We start from the raw sequence: 22826 nt of genomic DNA, 5'->3' as shown, positions 1-22826 counted from the left end.
CCTCTTTGTCCATTGTATCTCTTCCGATATCTAAGCTAAAACCATCTGCCCCTTCCCTATCTGAGAGGGGAGTACACCTAATCTAATTTATGTCCTTTCTTGTGTCTTCCAGTCTGACTCTCAAGGTTGAGCAATGTTCATCCGGTAATCTTCAACTCTTAATATGTTTAGCAGCCATGTCTGCCTGGAGATTTTAGGGTTTTTCAGTAAATTTTTACTGTATTCTCTTTTAGCATTTTTAATTTTCCCGTAACAGTCCCCTTTTGGCCCTTGACAAAGCCCAAGCTGGCCACACCTTAAGTTGAGAATTCCTCTTCTGGTCCTTCGGGTGGCCAGTCGTCCAGGCCGCCAGAGGAATCCTAAACCACCTGGTTGTATAACATAACTTTCCTTTTTTCTGTCCTTCCCCTTGAAGTAGGCATAGGTCGGAGAACTGAAGCGCACCTTTGGTTTGTTGCTGCCTGTGCCTGGAGAGTCCCTTTCCAGGTTTTACATTGGTAGTAGCAGAGTCTGATAGCCTATAAGATTCCTGTGGGTATCGTCATACCCATTCTAACAGTCTCCCAACAATTCATCAATCTTCTGGTTGTAGCATAGGAAGAAGCTGATTGGGCTAACCTCCTGGCTGGTTGGGTGGCTAAATCCACTTGAGAACGCCTCCTCGCGATTTGCTCTCTGGAAGCTTCTACATACAATTGAACTATTCTTGTGGCTTCCTGCATGGTTAGGCATGCTATTCTGACAGGAGTTTGATCAGTGAACAATGTGTCATCCTACCAAGGGCTAAACAAGTATCCTGTGGCTCTGCCTGGCAAATGCAAGTCTCCTGTAGTAAATGGATCGGTCATCTGTTCAGAAATGCGAGTTGCTAGCACAAAGTAAGTCCCCATAAAGGAACTCAGCCTCGCTGGTCATGAAGCACCATTGAGTGAGAATACCTGAATTGCCTTAAATGCTCCTGAATCGGTAAATCGGTGAATATAACTTTGCTGGTGTTTGTAAATACCTCCAGCATTTGGCATGAGCATACCATGTAACTTCTTGATTCTGAACAACAATCTGTAGTACTCATCAGTACCGTGTCTTTTACATAGGGTATATTTCCATGTAGCCCTACACGGAATACCATCCCCCCTTTGTCTACTCCTAGGGACTCGAACCTATAGCTGTTCAGGAAAGGCCCATCTGGATGATGTTCTTGGGGAATGGCCATGCCAAATTTTATAACTCCATCCTCTCCTCCACCTTGAGGTTGCATAATTATCAATTCCTGCCGCTCCGGGCGTAAATTTACGAGGTTTAATTGGTAGACTAACTCGAACATCTGTTCGGGAATTGTCCTGAACCTGATATCTTCAATGTCGGATTTTACCCCATCAATTAAATCTCGTGCTAGCATATCGCGTGCCCTCCCTCTGGCTTGCGATTCGGCTGTGTCTGTTATCCCATCTGCAGTCTGCCTAAGGATCCGTAGCAGACCTTCTCCTTGTAGCTCCACGGATGTTAGGGCATAACCTGTCCCACACGCACTGTAGTGCAATCCTCGGGTGGTCTCAGCAGCCACCCAGGAGGCATAATCATTTAAGTCTTAGATCTGACCTGAATTAAGCATGGAATTGGCACTCCCAAATAGCCCTCCGATGTCTCCTACTATACTTCTTTTTAGCCTAGCCTGTGCTTTTGCTCTAATTCCCAGAACGATTCGAAATTTATATTCATTGACTATCCTCTTCAATTGGCTTCTAGCCCATTTTATGGAATCCTGGTAGTTGTGACAAGTCATATGCAAGTCCTCTCCCTGTGGCATGAGTTCCCTGATCTGAATCCATCTGAGTAGTCACCCCACTCCTTCCAGTTTACTATCTCCTGCTGCTGTCTCATGTCAGACTTCAAAATTCCTCAAGCTGTCTACACAGCTCTACAATGCACCTTCTTATCCTATCTTTCAATGGCTCACTATCTTCACTTCCAGTGGCAGTTCTCTCTGGGAGCCGTTTAACTCTGCCTGTCAGCAATGTATTAATCCTGTGGTCTTACTCTTCGTAGCTCACAGGCACATTAATATAGTCAGTAATACATCTTTTAGCTTTTTCCCAACTTTCTCTTTACCTGTATCCATCTTGTGGTAAATTGTTGTTAAGTATTATTTCTCCTTACCCTTCAATTACCTCAACTACAGATTCCGAATAGTTTTACCTCTAAGGTTTTTTTTTGTTTTTTTTCTGACCACGATCATCCTAAGATTCTCTTGAAGTCAGTTTCTCTATTGTCTTGATCGTTTAAAATGTTTCCTTACTCTTTAGGCCAAATTAACTATTCCATATCAACGGGGATCTCTGACTCTAGGTCTTTGCTTATCTTCTCCTGTGTGGTTCCAATGTCTCAGTTGATGGCCAGATTATCAAATTCAGTTTCCTTAAAATAGTTTGTACATTGTGGTGTCCTCTTTCCCTATCTCTTTCTTCTATCCTTAATCCCTTCCTCATACCAATTTACACATGCAATAGCTACCATCTTATCTTGTTTAGGTTGTCTGGAAGACTTTACAGTCCAATAAAGTATTCTCATAACAGTTTTAAAACAGAAATCAGGCATTGACATGTTTTGCTTCCTTCTTCTCAAACAATATCTTATTGTCTCAAAGGTAACCCACTAAATTATGTCTAACTTTTTTTAGCATTATCCTAGATTCATTAACTAAGCCAAAAATTGGATTTCTGCCAAACTTTGTCATCTCTTGAGCTTAACTTCACATTTTGGGAACAGACTTACAAATACAAAAGCTTGCAGCATTGAATTAGTGCCAATTGTTGTCAAAAGCCTTTTAAAATAAAAATTCCCTTTTGAGAACTTCGTCAAGAACCAAACCTCAAATATTTCAACTTTGTAAGAACTGTAATGTACACTATCAAAATTAAAACAGCCTCTTTTTCATGTATAATGATTTGTATTCAGATTAGAAGTCCCATATGTTTATCGACACATTCATTATCCTCATTATTCATAAGTAATCTGTTAAATTACAATGCACTTTACATCTCAAGATTGTCCCAAATTCAAATTTTGGAATGCAGATTTCCTTTAATATTTAATTCATCTCTTCAAAAAAAAAACCCCTTTTATCAGTTGGAACTACCTAGACCATGTCTTTATGTCTTTTGGTTTTCCTAGAATCCTTCTGAATTTCAGGTAATTTTTTTTCCCCTCAGAATTTAGAATACCAACTCATGTATCAATTCCAATCAGCTTGGAAGCTGGTGATGAGGGTTATTCCCTACCAGTCTGCAAGGGGGTGGTACAAGGGTTGGCTCATCACAAACAAAAGCAAGCCCTGTTTTATCTTTACAATACCTTCAAATTGCGATTTTTGCCAGAAATCTCAACTCAAACCTTATACACAACTTTGGAATGTTTGAGTATACCTTTCCTTTAATCTAATATAGGGCTTTTGACTCTAACGTGCTGAACTACACACACACATGACAATTTAGGGACGAAAACACATTAAAGCTCACATACAAATGCTTCCTTGCACACAAACAAACATATATATAAAGGTATGTATTTATATTCCTATAATATTGAACTTAACTCTAAACGAAGCTTGAAGTAGCAGTGGGGGGATAAAGGGATCTTGGAGGCTCCACCTTTAGGGACAATCAAACTGACTGAAGCTCATATTTTCTCTGTTGATGCCTGTCACTGCTCATTAACCCCCTAGGGGTACCCCCTTTCTCTCTCTCTCTCTCTCTCTCCTCAGCACAAACAGCTCTTGAAACTTAGATCAATTCCTTTCTTTTAAGTTACAAACATTCAGTAGGGGACATTTCAGGTTCCCTGCCACTGCGACCGGTGCAACTTGACCGATGTATTTCTGTATTAGTTTAGTTTGTTGCAGATACAGACTCATAATGAGTATTGTAGCTTTGTCAGTTTTATCGTTAGTCTGAGCTTCCACCACTCCTTGGAGCGTAACGGTGGATGACTCAGCTGCCACCCTTGTTGTTTCATTTTGCTGATCAACTTTCTATGCTTCCTGGTGAGGTGAAGGGACATGGTTCCTTCACCTCCCCGTTCTGCAACAAATTCGAGTTCATCCTTGTCAGTCATACTCACATTCACATATTAAACAGGGACCCACAGTTCCTCCGAGACACTCCGTCTCCACGAGGCTCACTCGCCTCAACTGTCCACCTGAATCTCCCTGGCCGAAACATTCAGATCCACCCTATTAGATCTCCATTCTAGTCTGATGCGAACAACCGGAGAGTATCTTTCAAAAAGATAATACTCACCAGATCATTGTTCCGCCTTCACAGAGGTCTGGGTAAATCCTGCCGACTGTGCCAATTGAAGAAGGTACTCCCTCCAATCCAGCAACTACCACAGAGGCCAGTTGTAGAGGAGAAATTACAATCCCCGATCACCCAGCGACCACAGAGACTCAGGCTTCCTTTTACCGGTTTTATTCAAGCATATGCAAGGGAGCCGCAATCATTCCTAAGAATGAAGATCCAGCTCCCAGACTGATTACATTTCATTACTTTTGTACTTTTTCTTATCACAATACATTTGAGTACATTTGAATACATCCAATCGGTAACCGACACACCGATCCCATGTTAAAACTATCCTATTGAGTACATAAACATGTGATTTTGCTAACCAATTATTCTAAATTATATATACATAATTATATTACCCAATCAAAATTAAAATATGTATGCAAAGACTTTGATTCTCACAGCTCAAGACTGTTTGTGTTTCATCAAAGCCCCCTCTTTGTCCATTGTATGTCTTCCCATATCTAAGCTAAAATCATCTGCCCCTTCCCTATGTGAGAGGGGAGTACACCTAATCTAACTTATGTCCCTTCTTGAGTCTTCCAGTCTGACTCTCAAGGCTGAGCAATGTTCATCTCTTAATATGTTTAGCAGCCATGCCTGCCTGGAGATTTTAGGGTTTTTCAGTAAATTCTCATTGTATTCTCTTTTAGCATTTTTAATTTTCCCCTAACAGTTCCGTAAGATTGGAATGCAGCAAATATAATCCCACTATTTAAGAAAGTAGAAAGAGAGAAAATGGGGCCTTACAGACTCGTTAATCTGATATCAGTGGTAGGGAAAATGCTAGAATCTATTATAAAGGATGTGATAACTGGGAATTTAGAAAATAATGGTAGGATTGGGCAGAGTCAAGATGGATTTATGAAAGGGAAACCATGTTTGACAAACCTGTTGGAGTTTTTTGAGGATGTAGCTAGCAGAATAGATAAGGGGGAACCAGTGGATGTGGTGCATTTGGATTTCCAGAAGGCCTTTGATAAGTTCCCATACAAAAGACTAGTAAACAAAGTTAGATCTTATGGGATTAGGGGTAATATATTGGCATGGATTGAAAATTGGTTAATGGCAGAAAACAGAGAGTAGTAATAAATGGGTCATTCTCAGGTTGACAGGCTGTGGATAGTGGGGTACCACAAGGATCAGTGCTTGGGCCCCAGTTATTCACAATCTCTATATCAATGATTTGGATGTGGGGACCCAATGTAATATTTCCAAGCTTGATAACACAAAACTTATTGGGAATGTAAGTTGTGAGGAGGATGCAAAGAGACTACAAGGGGATTTAGACAGGCTAAGTGAGTGGGGAGGGACATGGCAGATGGAATATAATGTGAAAAATGTGAAGTTATCCACTTTGGCAGGAAAAAACAGAAATGCAGAGTATTTTGTAAATGGTGAGAGATTGGGAAGTGTTAATGTCCAAAAGGACCTGGGCGTCCTTGTTCATGAGTTACTAAAAGCTAACATGCAGTACAGCAAACAATTAGGAAGGCAAATGGTATGTTGGCTTTCAATGCAAGGGGATTTAAGTACAAGAGTAAAGATGTCTTGCTGCAATTGTGTAGAGCCTTAGTGAGATTGCACCTCAAGTATTGCGTATAGTTTTTGTCTCCTTAGATAAGAAAGGATATACTTGCCATAGAGGGAGTGAAATGAAGGTTCACCAGACTGATCCCTGGGATGGTGGGATTGTCCTATGAGGAGAGACTGATGTGACTGGGCCTGTATTCTCTCCAGTTTAGAAGAAAGAGAGGCGATCTCATTGGAATATATAGCATTCTTACAGGGCTCAACATGCAGAAAGGATGTTTCCTCTGGTTTGGGGGGCTAGAACCAGAGGACACAGCCTCAGAATAAGGTGTAGGCCATTTAGAACTCAGTTGAGGAGGAATTTCTTCACTCAGAGGGTGGTAAATCTTTGGAGTTCTCTACCCCAGAGGGCTGCGGAGGCTCAGTCATTGAGAATGTTGAAGACAGAGATTGATTGATTCCTAGGGAGTAAACATATTAAGATAGTGCTTTGGGGGTTGAGGCAGAAGATCAGCTATGATCTAGTTAAATGGTGGAGCAGGCTTAAGGGACCAAATGGCCTTCTCCTGCTCCTATTTCTTTTGTTCCTATATTTTTATTGTAGATTTATTTAATTAAGTGCATTTTTAATTCCCCAGCTGCCATGTTGGGATTTCAACACAGGTCTCCTGTGTACTAATCCAGTGAAATGATTGTTAAGCTACTGTACCCCTTCAGAATATGTGGAATTGGGGAGGTCACCGAATTTACATAGGGCCTAAGTAGCCCATGTCACTAATAGTACATCTTGAGTCCCCACCTGCACCACTCTGACAGGAATTCCAGCCTCAACACTGTGTTGGGCTTCTGCTAAAGATTTCACAGGAGCTTGCCAGATCAAACTGAGGAATTTCCACAATACTTTTGTAGAATTAAATGGAAAACATAATGGCTTTTGTATTTTTTACTGTTATTCTTGTGTAATATAAAATATAACCCTAAATTGGTTTGTTATAAGCAATCTGACAAAATTCCAACATTTTCTTTTTATGTGTTCATAGGTAGGCCTGTAAAGAAAACAACACCACAAATAGCTTCGGGCTTAAAGGCAGTGCATCAAGCTGCAACTAATCTGACTGTTCAGAAGGTAGAACCACCTGTCACATTCGCTGTTGAAGGTTATAATCAAAGCAGGAGTCTTGATTCAAAGCCTTTTCAAGAAAAAGTTCAGATAAGTGCTCATTTAGCCACTGAGCCTACATCAAGTGCTGTAGTGACTACTGAGATTCATCCTGTGAAAATTGATATCATCAAACTTGGGGATGAAGTTTTCACACAAAGCCACAGTGTAATTCCAAGTATTAAAGCAAGGCCTAGTGATGAAACCACTGTAAAAACATCAGTAGAACAAAGTACAAGAACTGAGATACCTGCAGTTGTACACAGTGTGCAAATTCCAGTTGAAGAAAGTGAAAGCCGTGTCGTTGGACATGTTGAAGACTTGAGTAGGTATATAGTCATAGAGACAGCGACTTTAGCTGCCCCCTTTGGACCATCAATTACAAGAGAAATTCAAAGTACAAGTACCCCTGCCCAAAAGGAAGAAAAAATTCAACCTAGCACACAAACCACATTGTTAGCAGAAATGGATATTGTAACGGGTGAGGATGATAAGCTGAAATTATCTGTAGCTGCCAGCACTGTGAGAATGGAAAGTTCAGAAAAAGACTCCCAAACTATTAGACAACAAGAGATCAAGGAAACCACCAGCAGCACAACACTGGCAACAATTGATACTGTAAAAATAACAGTAGAACACGCAAGTGAGATTACTCAGCCAGTGGAGGGAGAGGATGACAGGACAATGTTTTCAGTGGAAACCACATCATTGCCAACCACTGGTAAATGGCAACTAACCGAAGAAGCACACATCACGGGCGTTTCAGTGTCTCATTCAGAGATTGAGGGACAAAAGCTGGAAACTGAAAAAGAGACTGAGAAAATAACTGAAACTGCTACTGTTACAGGAGCTAGCATTAGTGAACTAGATTTGACATATAAGGATGGAGTGAAGATTGGAGATGGTGAGAAAATACAAGATAAAGGTGATGAGAAATTCATTATGTCATCAGTAGTACCAGTTTTAATGGTACATGAAGCAGTGTCTGCTGAACATGATACTGGAACAGATTTGACCCCAATGGTAACCGATGACCTCAGTTTTGAACCAAAGAAAGAACAGGGCATCAAGAAAGAGGTGGGTACCTCCACACAAGATACTGGCATCATTACAATCCAATCCATAACAACTGAAGAGAAAGAAACCAAGCATATTGAAAAAGTTACCTTGGCAACAACTGTGTCAGGAATCAGCTCAGCAACTGCTATACCTGTAACTGGTACTGTTGTAGCCCCAGGAACTATAAGAGAAAAAACAGCTGAGCCAGGGACCATTAAAGCCGATGCAGAAACTATTTTACCATACGCTTTTTCTACAATAAAACCAACAGTCTCTGTACCTACAAAAGTGAGCTTTGCTGAATCTGAAGGAACTTCCGTTTCATTACCACACACCAGTAAAATAGATAAGGCTGAGCCACATTTGGAAGTTGAACCCTTTTCTTCAGAAATAGTGTCCAGCAGAGCTTTTGAAGACACAGACATTAAGGCTATTCATACTGAGTCAACTAAGTTAATTGAAAGGTCAACAGTCCAATCAGCCACGTTAGAACCTCAACAGGTTACTTTACTGTCCACTTTTTATCACACAATTAGCACTCCAGAAAGCATCATGGAAGTTTCATCAACAAAATATATAGGTAAAGGCCCCAAGGATGAAGATTTGACTTCTTATCAAAGTAAGGTCATTCAGGCAGTGGCACAGTCAACAAAGCCTGACCAGATAGAGGAAACTACCACCTCTGATATATTATCTTTGGGGATTTCCACAATAAAGGATTTACATGAGAGCAGTACGTATGAGTCCAGTGGACTTGGAGAGCCAATCATAACTGAAGGTCCATTGATTCAGGAAATTCAGACAACCCCAGATGCAGATAGAGAACCAGAAAGTGGCACAAAATATTTCGATCAGGTAGCTTCTGTAAGTCATCAAACAGATGCATACAAGGAAAAGGAACCAGAATATGGCACAAGCCAGTTGGGAAAAGACCACACTGTTACAAGCTCTAAAGTGGAACCAGATGTTTCAACTGTTGAACCTGATAGAAAAGTGGATATGACAACTCGGTTACCAAAGGATGAGTCCACATCTTCTTTTGCACCAGAACCAGTCACCACTGTTCTGAGTTCTCAAACAAAAGTTATTGAGGAAAGTCAGAAAATCCACTTCTCTGTATTTGATCAGAAAATAACATTTGAGACTCCGGAAGTCTCAGCAACGGGGGAAAAAAATGACACATATGACATAGTTGCAACCATACAAACATCAGAAGCAAAAAGTGAAGGTCATATTACTACAATGATAGATCCACAGAAAACAGCAAAAACTAAATTGGTGTCTGTGGATGAAACTCACCCAGTAGGACCAATACATTTAGATTATGAGGCCACAAAAGTTGCGCCCATAGCTACTCTCTCAAATACAGTGTCACTTACTGAAAGTTCCACAGTGGCAAGCCCCCAGGAAAAGCTAGAAATGAGCACTGTTGAAAGGATTACAGTTGAACATGTGAGCAAGGAAGATAGCACATTGAGAAAGAGCACTGAATTACGTACAACCACCCCATCAACATCAACATTTCCTGCTAAGGTTGAGGATAAGCCAGAGCAAGCAACATCCCACCATCCTGTCTTAACACAGGAGGCCGTTTTAACCCCTGAGATTGAAACAAGCATTTTTGTAAAATACCCCACTTCAGATGATGTTGAGAGGACCCCTGATAAAGTAAGCTCTGTAATAATTACTGAAATGCCTAAAATTACAGAAATGCCTAAATTGGAACAAGAAATTTCCACTTTCCAGAATGAATCAGTTTTTATTTCCCCACCCATTTCAATAGAAAAAACAGAGGCTACAGAAGAGCCCACAGCTATACAGAAAGAAAACATAACACGCTATCAAACCACAGGATCTACAGATATTAAAACAGAAACCTCTGCACCCTTCACCACAGCACAGATTAACATAACCTCAATGGTACCTAAAATGTTGTCAACAGTCACAGCTCCATCGGCTGAAATTAGACCTGGTACAGGTACTTCTACGACTGAACGTGAACTAAAAACCTCTGTGAAACCTAAGCATTTTGAAACGATTATAACTCCAATTATTATTGAAAATGAGCCTGGTGAGACAACAGCCGAAGAGACTGTAATTATTGGTGAATCAGCTACACTGCCTCCCGATATCTTGGAGGTTGATATGACTAGCAAAGTATCACAACCGGAAATCGATGACGAATATTTCACCACACCATCATCCAGAACAAAATTGGCATCGACAACCTTTAAACCTTCTCTTGCATACTCTAAAGCTGCTCAAAAGGCTGTGGAAGGTTCAACATTTTCCACTGTTTCATCATCAACCACGGCTTCCCCAACTCCAGTAGATAGCGAGGAGCAGCAGAAGCCTCTGACTATTGAAGAAAAGTTAATTGCTAATATTACAGCGCAGAAAACACCAACCGACCAAGGTAAGTTATTTTTATTTGTTTTTTAAAAACATATTTCTATAAATATGTATTTGTTGTAGTAGGGTTAATCTGTTGTATCTATTAAGGGTCAGTTGTTTAAATTTTATTAGCCATTGGTGACATTATGATTTTGATGAACCTCAATCTCTTATCCAAGAATTAGTATGGTGGTGGTTGACGCTTTTCAAAATAGATAGAATCCTAATAGTGTTGGAAACCAATTTTACCATAGCCATTATATAGAGGCTATGTTTGGTTTTATGGCATCATGATTTGAAATTGTTTTTGTACTCCACTATCTGAGTGCTATGGCTTTTTCGTTGTTCTTTTATTAAATATATCAATATAATTGTTATAGTAGATATAATCTTTACATTCCAGTAAACAAGTGGCTTGTTGGCAGAGTGATGGAAGCAATTGTTTTGGTTTCATTAGGGTTATCTTTTTCATGTGGATTTCAAAACTTCTCTAAAAGACACAAATGCTGAATGAGATATTCTAGGTTTAATTTAATTAGCAATGTTCCATCTCGCAATAGGGCAATGTTAAAGTCATGTTGTTAGAACCAGCTTAACTCAGTAGTAGGACACTGCCTGTTAACGCTGTAGGTGATGAATTCAAGCTTCATGGAGGGACTAAGTAGATAATTGACGTTGACACGTTAGTTCAGGACAGAACAAATGTATCATTATTAGAGGTTGCATTTTTCAGAAAAAAAATACAAAACCAGGGCTTTGTCTGGCTGTTCAGATGAATGGAAAGTACTCATGTCACTTTGAAGAAAAACATAGAATTCATTTCATCACCAAACAAAATGGTACAGCTAGTCACTCATCTCATTGCTGTTCAGGGGTTTGCAGTGTTTGCCTTTGCTTACAAGTTTGCCTTTGCTTACAAACAACAGCGACTACACTTCAAAAGTAATTTATTGGCTGTGAAGTGCTTTGGAATGTCCTGAGGGTGCAAGAGATGCCATATGAATGTAAGTTCTGTAATTCCTTATGCTGCGATCCGAACAATCACAGGCAGATCATGCCTGCTAGGGACCTGTAACACTGACCTCATTGGAAAATGTGGGGCTAGTGGGAGGCCCTATAACTTGAAAGGGGAGACGGTGGCCTGGTGGTAATATCACTAGACTAGCAATCCAGGGGCCTGAGCTAATGCTCTGGGGATATGGGTTCAGATCCCACCATGACAGCTGGTGTAAATTAAATTCAATTGATAAAAGATCTCAATAATGATGACTATGAACCTATCATTGAATGTTGTAAAAACTTAGGTGGCTCACTAATGTCCTTTAGGTAAGGAAGTCTGACTCACATGTGACTACAGACCCATAGCAATGTGGTTGACTCCTAGGCTGCCCTCATCAAGTGGGCTTGTCAGGAAGCTGACCACCACCTGCAATCAGGCTGTGACTGTGATATCATACTGGTGGGCCAATGAAAGTCTACCCCGTGTGAAACAAATGCTGCAGCACTCAGGGCTGCATATAGAGGGGGCAGGGAAGGAGGTCATAACTGCCTCAGGGAGATGAAGATTTTTTAAAATAAGAAGGAAAGATTTTAAAAATGCTAAAAATATGTCCTCTCATGAGACTCTGTCACATGAGCAGGGACATGTGAATGAAATTTAAACATTTATATTTAATTTTTATTTGCTGTTGGAAACCTCATCCCGGCCATGGATGAGGTTTCCTAAATACTCCAAAGGCCACTTGGCCTTTTTGCCTGCCCGCCAACTGTAATGTTGGACAGGCTGGGGAAAATTTAATTTAATTATTACCTTAATGGCCTTAATTGGCCTTTTAATTGTCGGCGGGTACGTTGCTGACTCCTGTGTGTGCCTGTCAACTGAAATATCACGTGATCATGTCAGTGCGCTCATCTGACATCATCGCGCATCATTTTACGCTCGTTTGGGTCGGGCGCACATCCACCTGATGAGTGGAAAATTCTGCCCTTAATTGCCCTCCGAAATCACAGAATCACAGAATTGTTATGGTGCAGAAGCAGGCCATTCGGCCCATTATGTCTGCACTGGCTGTCCAAATGAGCATCATGACTTAGTGCAATTCTCTTGCTATTTCCCTGAACCCTTGCACATTGGTTCCATTCAAATAATCATCTATTGTCCTCTTGAATGCCTCACTTGAACCTACATCCACCACATTTCCAGGCAGTGCATTCCAGACTCGAACCACTCGCTGTGTGAAAAATTTTTTTGCAAATCACTTTAAATCTGTGCCCTCTCGTTCTCAATCCCTTGATGAGCGGGAACAGTTTCTTCCGATCTACTCTATCCAGACCCCTCATGATTTTGAACACTTCTGTCAAATCTCCTCTTAGCTTTCTCCTCTCCAAGGAGTACAATCCCAACCTCTCCAATCTATCTTCACAACTCAAGTTTCTCATCCCTGGAACCATTCTTGTAAACCTCTCCTGTACTGTCTCCACTGCAATCACATCCTTCCTATAATGTGGCACCCAAAATTGTACACAAACTGAGTCTAACTAGTGTCTTATATAAGCTCAGCATAACCTCCATGCTCTTGTACTGTCTGCCCCTATTAATTAATAGGATACTGTATGTTTTATTAACTGCTCTTTCCACCTGTTCTGCCACCTTCAATGATCTGTGCACATATACACCAAGGTCTCCCAGCTCCTGCATACCCTTAAAATTATACCCCTTATTTTATATTGTCTCTCCATGTTCTTCCTACCAAAATGAAGCACCTCACACTTCTCTGCATCGAACTTCATCTGCCACTTATCTGCCGACTCCACCAACTTGTCTATGTCCTTTTGAAGTTCTATACTTTCCTCCTCACAGTTTACGTTGCTTCCAAGTTTTGTATCATCTGCAAACTTAGAAATTGTCCCCTGCACACCAAGATCTAGATTATTAATCTATATCAGGAAAAGCTAGGATCCCAATACCGACCCCTACGGAACTCCATTACAAACCTTCCTCCAGCCCAAAAAAATATCCATCAACCATTACCCTCTGTTTCCTATTATTCAGCCAATTTTGTATCCATGCTGCTACTGTTGTTTTTATTCCATGAGCTATAATTTTTCTCACAAGTCTTTTATGTGAGACTATATTGAATGCCTTTTGAAGGTCCATGTATATCACATCAGCAGCATTATCCTCATTAACTCTCTCTGTTACCTCTTCAAAAAATTCTGGCAAGTTAGTTAAATATGATTTCCCCTTCAGAAACAGTGCATCCTTTCTTGTTGGACTGGACACATACTGCTGTAAAAAATTCTCCTGAGCACAGTCTAGGAATTCTTGCCCCTCTCCGCCCTTTACACTACCACTGTCCTAGTCTATATTCGGGTAATTAAAGTCCCCCATTATAACTATTCTATAATGTTTGCACCGCTCTGTAATTTCCCTGCAGATTTGTTCCTCCACAACCTTACCGTTAGTTGGCAGTCTACAGACTATACTGAGCAATGTAATTGCACCCTTTTGTTCCTTAGCTCTAGCCAAATTGATTTTGTCCTTGAACCCTTTGGGATGTCCTCTTTCTCCAGCACTGCAATGCTCACCTTAACTAATACCACCACCCCTCCTCCTTTCCTTCCTTTCCTATCTTTTCTAAGCATCTTGTACCCAGGAATATTTAACACCCAGTTCAGCCCTTCCTTGAGCCAGGTCTTTGTTATCGCCACATCATCATATTTCCAAATGGCAATCTGCGTTTGTAACTCCCCATTCTTATTTACTATACCCCATGTATTCACATACATGCACAGTAACCCTGATTTAGACTTCATCACTTTCTCCCTTAGTCTGACTTCACCTTTTAACAGATATGACCTCATTCTCACCAACCTGCCTGCCACAGATGCATCTGTCTAGTAGAGTTACAACACTGGCATCTACCTGGCTATGTGGAAAATTGTCCAGGTATGTCCTGTACACACAAAGCAGGACAAACCCAACCAGGCCAATTACTGCCCCATCAGTCTACTCTCTATCATTAGTAAAGTAATAGAAGGGGTCAGAAACAGTGCTATCAAGCGGCACTTGCTTAGCAATAACCTGCTCACTGACACCCAGCTTAGGTTCTGCCAGGGCCACTCAGCTCTTGACCTCATTACAGCCTTGGTTCAAACATGGACAAAATAGTTGAACTCTCGAGGTGAGGTGACATTGACTGCCCTTGACATCATGGCCGCATTTGGCTGAGTGTGGCATCAAGGAGTCCTAGCAAAACTGGAGTCAGTGAGAATCAGAGGGAAAACTCCCCACTGGTTGGAGTCATACAAAGGAAGATGGTTATGGTTGTTAGAGATCAGTCATCTCAGCTCCAGAACACCAGTACAGGAATTCCCCAACATTGTGTCCTCGGCCCAACCATCTTCAGCTGCTTCATGAGTGACCTTCTTTCAATCATATGGTCAGAACTGCGGATTTTCGTTGATGATTGCACAATGTTCAGCACCATTCGCAACTTCTCAGATGCTGAAGCAGCAAGACCTGGACCACATCCAGGCTTGGTCTGACAAATGGCAAGTAACATTCACGCCATACAAGTGTCAGGCAATGACCATCTCCAACAAGAGAGAACCTAACCTTGATGTTCAATGACTTTATCGGGCAGAATTTTCACCCATTTGGGGGCAAGTTCAGGAGCGGGCGCACCAACATTTTACGTGGGCGGGCCAATTAAGGCCCACCCAGATTGATGTCCACCAGGAAGCGCTATCGTGCATGCATGTGAAAGAGCACACACATCTCCCTGAGGCTAAGTGCTGCCTCAGGGAGATTGGCGCCAAATTTAAAAATGGTCAATGCACAAAATTAAAATTTCCCTCACATGTCCCCTCATGTGACATTGTCACATGAGTTGGGACATGTCCATCACTTTTAATCAAACTTCTATTAAATGGATGAGGTTTCATGCTTTTTCTGAAGCCCTTCAGGGCTCCCAACTTGCCCACCAACCTTAAGGTTGGATGGGCAGGTCCATTAACTAGTTGAATTACTTTTTAGATGGCCTCAATTGGCTGTTGACAGGTCGGCGGGCTCACAGCTGATTTGGCTGCGCCTCCGTCGACCTGAAAATTGAAATGACATGTGGTGACATCAGGAGTTCTGCTTGATGTCATCCTGCATCATTTTACGTATTGGCGAGTAGGCGACCCCCCCCCCCCCCCCCCCCCCCCCCCCGCCCCGCCTCGCCGACCTCAACATCCTGGGCTTCATCACTGAATTGTCCACGATCAACATCCTGAGGGGTTACCATTGACCAGAAGCTGAACTGGACTAGCCATATAAATACTGTGACTGCAAGAGTAGGTCAGAGGCTAGGAATTATGTGATGTGTAACTCACCCACTGACTCCCCAAAGCCTGTCCATATATCGACAAGGCACAAATCAGGAGTGTGATGGAATAGTCCCCACTTGCCCGGATGAGTGCAGCTCCCCACACTACTCAAGGAGCTTGACACCATCCAGCACAAAGCAGCCCGCTTGATTGGCACCACATCCAGAAACATTCACTCCCTCCTCCACCGATGCACAGTTGCAGCAGTGTGTACCATCTACAAGATGCACTGCAAAAATTCACCAAGGCTCCTTCAATAGCACCTTCCAAACCCACGACCACTACCATCTAGAAGGACAAGGGCAGCAGATAAGTGGGAACACCACCACCTGGAAGTTCCCGTCCAAGTCACTCAGCATCCTGACTTGGAAATATATCACCGTTCCTTCACTGTCGTTGGGTCAAAATCCTGGATCTCCCTTCCTAACAGCACTGTGGGTGTACCTACACCACATGGACTGCAGCGGCTCAAGATGACAGCTCACCACCACCTTCTCAAGGGCAATGAGTGATGGGCAATAAATGCAGGCTCAGCCAGCAACGCCTACATCCCATGAATGAATAAAAAACACTTGTGTTATCCACCTTTCCCTTGTGTACCATGGTATTCCTCTTTAATACTCTCTCCTCTTCCCACACCCCTGCCCAGTTAGCTTAAAGCGCCACCCCCCCCACCCCAACAGCACCAGCAAAATGAACTGCAAGGAACTTGATCCCAGCTCTGTTCAGCTGCAACCCGTCCAGCTTGTTCAGGTGCCATCTCTCCCAGAGTTCGTCTCAGGAAGCTAAAGCCCTCTTTCCTGCACCATCTTTCCAGCCACGCATTAATTTGCCTTATCCTCCTATTTCTGTACTCATTGGCACGTGGCACTAGGAGTAATCTGAAGATTACATTTGAGGTCCTGCTTCCTAATTTTCGACCTAGCTCCCTAAATTCTGATCGCAGGTCCACATCCCCTTTCCTACCTAAGCCATTGGTACCAATGTGGACCATGACCTTTGGCTGATCACCCTCTTCCAGAAGAACGTCCTTTAGCCACTTGGTGACCCTGGCACAGGGAGGCAACATACCAACCTGGAGTCACATCGATGGCTGCAGAAGTGCTTGTCTGTTCCCCTAACTAATGGATCCCCTATCACTATTGCTCTTCCATTCTTCTTCTTCCCTTCCTATATAGCCGAGCCACTCGTGATGCCACAAACTTTGCTCTGACTGCACTCCCCTGAGGAATTAATCAGTATGCAAAATGGAAAAGAAATTTGTGAGCAGGATCCCAGGGGACTATACTACCTGCCTGGTTCTCTCAGACTGCCTGGTGATCATCCATTCCCTTTCTGCCTTCATGCTCCTAGCCTGCAGTGTGACCACTCTCTGAACATGCTTTCCACATGGCTCTCAGCCTCACAGATGCACCACAGGGACTCCAGCCGCTGCTTAACCTCTGAAACCTGGAGCTCAAGTTTCTGCAGCTGGCAGCACTTCCTGCACATGTGCTCGTCTAGGACACCAGCCGTGTCCATGACTTCCCACATTTAACAGGACACGCTTTCCACATGACTGAGCTGCCCTGCCATGTCTTAACTTTACTTCCCTTACGTTAACTTTAATGTCCTTTGGTTTGCTTATATTACTTTATTTTACTGGCCCTGCAAACCAGTCAGTTCAAGGGCAATTAGAGATAGGAAACAAATGTATCCTTGATACATTGTATCCTTGCTAAGTGTATTACTGATGCAAATTGCCTCACACAGGCTAGAAAGTCTAGCTGTCATCAGTATGTTGGATTAGCTGGTCTGCTCCCTGAAAGGACAATAAATGGTAAGGAAGCTGAAACTAGCAATATATAAGAAGGTTCTTTCTTTGCTGTGACTCAGGTCTTGAACCCAGGACTCCACTACTGCTGATCCCAAGGTCGGTACAATTTTCCTTCTTGGTGCTCCAGCTTCTGATGGTGCATCAGCCTTTTGATGGGTTGAAGGTCTGTGTTCTCCAAGTGTGGGGTTTCCAACATCTTCAATCCTGGTCTCTTTGCACCTGGTGGCTTTGTTTGGGATGGATGAGGCTTTGTTCTAGTATGTGACCCAGCAAATTGGGTGTTGCAGAGCTTAAAGCTATCACAGTGTTATTTTGGGAGCCTACTGGAGGCGTTGAGCAATTTTAGGGCCAATGTCTTAGTGAAGGCTAACCAGGTCATTACTGCAAAATATATCTCAATTTCATAAGTGCCAACTCACCCTTATTAATCTGTTCCTCTCAGCTGGGTCCCTAGGCTATGTTCCATTCCACAAGGCCAAATGTTTTTCATTTCTAATGTTACATTAATCTACCTTTTCAGTATAATATACAAGTTGCCTTTCAAATTGTGATATTAATGTGACTGTATAACATATTTTGGTGTGGGTAACTATCATTACCAAAGCAATTTTACTCATCCCAAAAAAAAATTATGATCAATGAATTTTAAATGCACCCCCTGTTGAGAAACCTGTCTAGATCTATACTGGTATACCCCAGATTATATAGAATGTACAACACAGAAACAGATCATTCTGCCCAACCAGTCCATGCCACTGTATATGCTCCACACGAGTCTAACAGGAACTCCCTTATGCCCTTGACTACCTCTTCTGGTTATTTAATTCCAGAGTAGTTTAAATCCCCCATCTTTATAATTCTATGTTTTTACTCATTTCTCTAATTTGTTGGCATATTTCTTCCTCCCCACCTCCCTTCTACTATTTATAGCCTCTTAGTGTGATTGATTCTTTATTACTTTTAAGCTTTATCCAGACGGATTCTATTTCTGTTTTTCTGATGGTTGCATCACTTTTTCTACTGCCATTATTTTATCTCTAATAAGCACCATTACTTCACCACTCCCTTTTCCTCTCCATCTTTTTTCAACATATTATATCCCGCAATGTTTAATTCCCAGTCCTGATTTTTCTGTAGCCATGTCTCAGTAATCACTACTGTGGGCAGGATCTTCTGGTTGGTGAGCGGGGGACTGCTCAGCATTGTGTAAAATGATGCAGGATGACATTGGGTGGAACTCCCAACGTCACCCCGCGTAATTTCCATTTTCAGGTCGGCAGGGGCGCAGCCGAGTCAGCTCCGCGCCTGCCGACATGTCAACGGCCTATTAAGGCCATTGAAAAATTAACTAAGGTCATTAATGGACCTGACTGTCCAACCTTAAGGTTGGTGTGCAGGTCAGGAGCCCTGGTGGGCTTCGGAAAAAGCATGAAACCTCATTCACGGGTGGGATGAGGCTTCATGAGGATATTTAAATCTTTAAGATAGGTTTTAATAAAACTCATGTGACAGTGTCACATGAGGGGACATGGCAGGAAAAAATTTAAACATGTTTAATGAAAGTTTTAAATTGGAGCTCATCTCCCTGAGGCAGCACCTAGCTTCAGGGAGATCTGTGCACTCTTTTAGCGCGCATGCACGAAAGAGCGCACTCCCAACTGAGGGAATTCCCTCCCCCCACCCCCACAGGGAGCACAAAGCACTTCCTGGCAGGCGTCACATCTGTATTTTTTCTGTGCCCTGACCATTTTGTTGCTCAGTTCTTTGAATGCTGATGTTTAATGCCAGATGATACAGAAATAAATAAAACAAGAGTGCATTGAGTAGATCCCAAACACAGAAAATGAGGAAAGTTTATTCAAAAAATGTTTAGTACTGACCCATTTTGTATTAGTGTTGAGGGGAGATGCAAAAAGTATTTCTCTGGAAGGGCAGGCAGCCTTGGACCATAGGGCGAATGGGCAGCCAAGCTGCACTTGTAATTGTATTCCCACAGGTATCAACTTACATAGTCCCATGTAAGTGTGGTGCATCTAGAGGGGTTTAAACCTGCTTTATTACCTTAAAGGTGCTATTGAAGTACCACATTGTGTGTCGTTGCATATCATTTAGATCACTTTATCATTATTTTCAGAAGTTAGTTATCAGATAGCCATACTACCATACATAACACAAAATATGTTGCTGCTAAAGCAACAATAATGCAATTATTGCTTGAACTTATAATTTGCTTGCATCAAGGACTGGCAAAACTACATCAAGTTGTTTTAATATACAGTAATTAACATCACTTAAATCTGTGAAATGGCTTCAAGTTTCACCTAATGAATCAAGGCTTCTACTGAATTTTTATACCACACCATCATTAGCTTGTACTCCATATGCGGTCTGCAACTTAATTCTTCAATCTAACAAGCCCTATCAGCTGGCACAGGCCATACCATGGAAAAAAGGTGCTAAGTTGCTATTCCGCTAGTCAGACCATTTAGTAACCAAAGAGCTAAATTCTATTTAACATTAATATAAAATTAATTGTACTTTCCTAATTGAAAGTTCACATAGTTCAAGAGTGGCCCCAATTCTTGGGGTCTGACATTGAAAATGATTGTAGGAAAGCTTTCCAAAAACAACTGATTTCTCAATAGTTACTGCTTTACATTGGATTATTTGGCATGTTGGGTTCTGTTTTTGATCAGACTCTGAGGGGCTTTAATAATAATGAAATTCAAATCATATCAAAACATAGAGGGTAAATGATCCAAACCTGTTGTATTCTCTCAGAGTTAATATTTCACAGAAGAGGCGCTGCTGATAACTGAAGTGCTGATAGATTGTGCTCATTTTAGAAATGAGTTCTAACTTTAATGGAAAAGCTAAATGCTCATGTGCAAATGAATCCTTTCCTTCTAAATTTACATTGTTGAAATGGATTCAGAATTTCATTGTTCTACGAAGAGGAAAATAGATATGGCATTGTAAATTGGATCAGCTCACGATGAATTAGCAAAGCAAGCCGAGATTTTTACTGGGACTACAACAGGATATATTAATTCAAGATAAGACAGTGGAAGAGATAACCAGTGGGTGAATTATCCATTTGAGGTTCCCTGAGAGTAATCTGTCTACTCAATACAATGCAAAGCATTCATCAAGAATTGCCAGGGGAACAATGAGGTTATATCCTTTTGTAGGTTCATGCAGTATTTTTACTAACTGCTTAAGATCAACAACCTGTTAGCACATGCAACTTTTGAATATTTAACCCTTTTCCTGGTGCAAATTTATATTTTAAGTTTGACCGAACCAGACCACAGATGGCATTATCCAATATTTCTTTTTGATGCATTTATGATCCAAGCTCAGAGCTTCAGCCATCAGAAGCATGTCATCGCTGTTCAAATTCCAATTAAATGCTCCTGGAAGGTGGAGTTCCACAATGGGAGAGCTAATTCATAAAGACCTAAATATTTTCTCTTTTGTCTACCTGAAAACAGCACGTTTGACAGCATCTGTACAGGGAGAAAGAGTTAACGTTTCAGGTCAATGATGTAGTCCTGACAAAAAGTCAGAATGTTAACTCTTTAAATGTTAACTCTGTTTGACTCACCACGGATGCTGCCTGATCTGCTCAGTAGTTCCAGCATTTTCTGTTTTTATTGTAGATTTCCAGCATCTGCAGTATTATACTTTTGTACCCATGATAAGTGTCATGTTTTCACCCTCAGCAGAACTGCTGAACACTGTAAAGTTCAAATATCTTGTAGCCTTTTCTCACGTATGAAAATTGTGCCTACATTCCACTATTTAAGGATGGAGAAAGAGGGAAATCAGGGAATTTAGACCAGTTGGCTTAAAATTAGTTATCAGGGGATTTAGACAAGAGTCTATAGGGTGGCTGGACGCCTTGAAAATTTTCAACCGAAGAGAGAGAGCCAGCAAGAATTTGTAAAAGATAGGTCATGCCTAACAAACCGGATTGAATTTTTGAAAAAGTAACTAAAGTAGTGGACAGAAGAATGTCTATGGGTGTCATTTATATGGACTTCCAGAAGACATTTGATAGGAGGCTATTAGCTAAAATTGAAGTTCATCAGAAGGGTTTTAGAGGTTTGCTGTTTAGGTGTGCCTTTTTTGTGTTCAGTGCCTCGGTCAATGCCAGGTGGCCTGTCCAGCCTTATAAACAGTATAGATGGAAGCATAAAATTACAAAGTGATATTGAGAAATGAAGTGAATGGATAAAGCTGTAGCAAATGGATTTTAAAGTATGAAGTCATCCACTTTGATCCTAAAAATGATAGAACAGAGTACTTTCGAAATGGTGAAAAGGTTGAAACAATGGATGTCCAAAGAGACTTAGGGGTCTAGGGACATTGAGCACTAAAACGTCGATAAGTAATGAAAAGAATCAAAATTGCTAATGGATAGATTTCATGCCTCAACCACATAAAGCCCTAGTTAGACCACATCTGGAGTACTGTGGGCAGTTCTGTGCACCACATGTTAGGAAAGGTATATTGGTCTTGAAAGGAATGCAGTATAGAAAATGTTATTTCAATTCCAAAGGTTAAATTGCAAGACGAGATTACACAAACTAGTTTGTATTCCATGGAGTTTAGAAGGTTGAGTTGTGATTTGATCGAAATTTTCAAGGCGTTAAGAGGAACAGATAAGATAGATAGACTTTTATTTGTGTTAGTGGAGAAGTCTAGGGGCAGAATTTTCCCCGCATCGGGGTGGTTGTGCGACGGTGGGCGGGAGCGGGCTTGTGCGCGAAAGAGCGAAGAAATCTCCCTGAGGCACGGAGGTGCCTCAGGGTGATTAGTTAAAGTTTTTAAAAACCAAATAAAGGAAAGAAAATATTTTAAGATATGACATGAGCTGGGACATGTCAAGGAACATTAATGAAAATCTTTATTTAATTTATAAAAACTTCATGAAACCTCATCCTGCCTGTGGATGAGGTTCCATGAAAAATGCGAAGGCTGCCTGGGCTCGTTGCCTGCCTGTCAACCTTAAGGTTGGACGGGCAGCTCATTTAACTATTTTAGTTCATTTTTAACAGGCTTTTGACAGTTCGGCGGGTGGGCAGCTGACTCGGCTGTGTGCCCACTGAACTGGAAATCTAAATGACGTGTGGTGACGTCGGGA

General features: G+C 41.6%; 1 protein-coding gene across 3 annotated transcripts in view; it reads left to right on the top strand.

Annotated features, from left to right (window-relative positions):
* LOC121276870 (versican core protein-like) overlaps positions 1-22826 on the top strand; it is a 228990-nt gene that overhangs the window by 67256 nt on the left and 138908 nt on the right. For all 3 annotated transcript variants that reach the window (XM_041185460.1, XM_041185461.1, XM_041185458.1), the window contains exon 8: positions 6917-10510. In XM_041185460.1, the coding sequence (XP_041041394.1) occupies positions 6917-10510 (3594 nt within the window). The remainder of the gene's footprint in view (positions 1-6916; positions 10511-22826) is intronic.

This window comes from Carcharodon carcharias, chromosome 4 (genome assembly GCF_017639515.1).
Source record: "Carcharodon carcharias isolate sCarCar2 chromosome 4, sCarCar2.pri, whole genome shotgun sequence".
In the NCBI taxonomy this organism is placed as follows: domain Eukaryota; kingdom Metazoa; phylum Chordata; class Chondrichthyes; order Lamniformes; family Lamnidae; genus Carcharodon; species Carcharodon carcharias.
The sequence above is the reverse complement of the archived record's forward strand: the minus strand, read 5'-3'. Positions and strand labels throughout refer to the sequence as shown.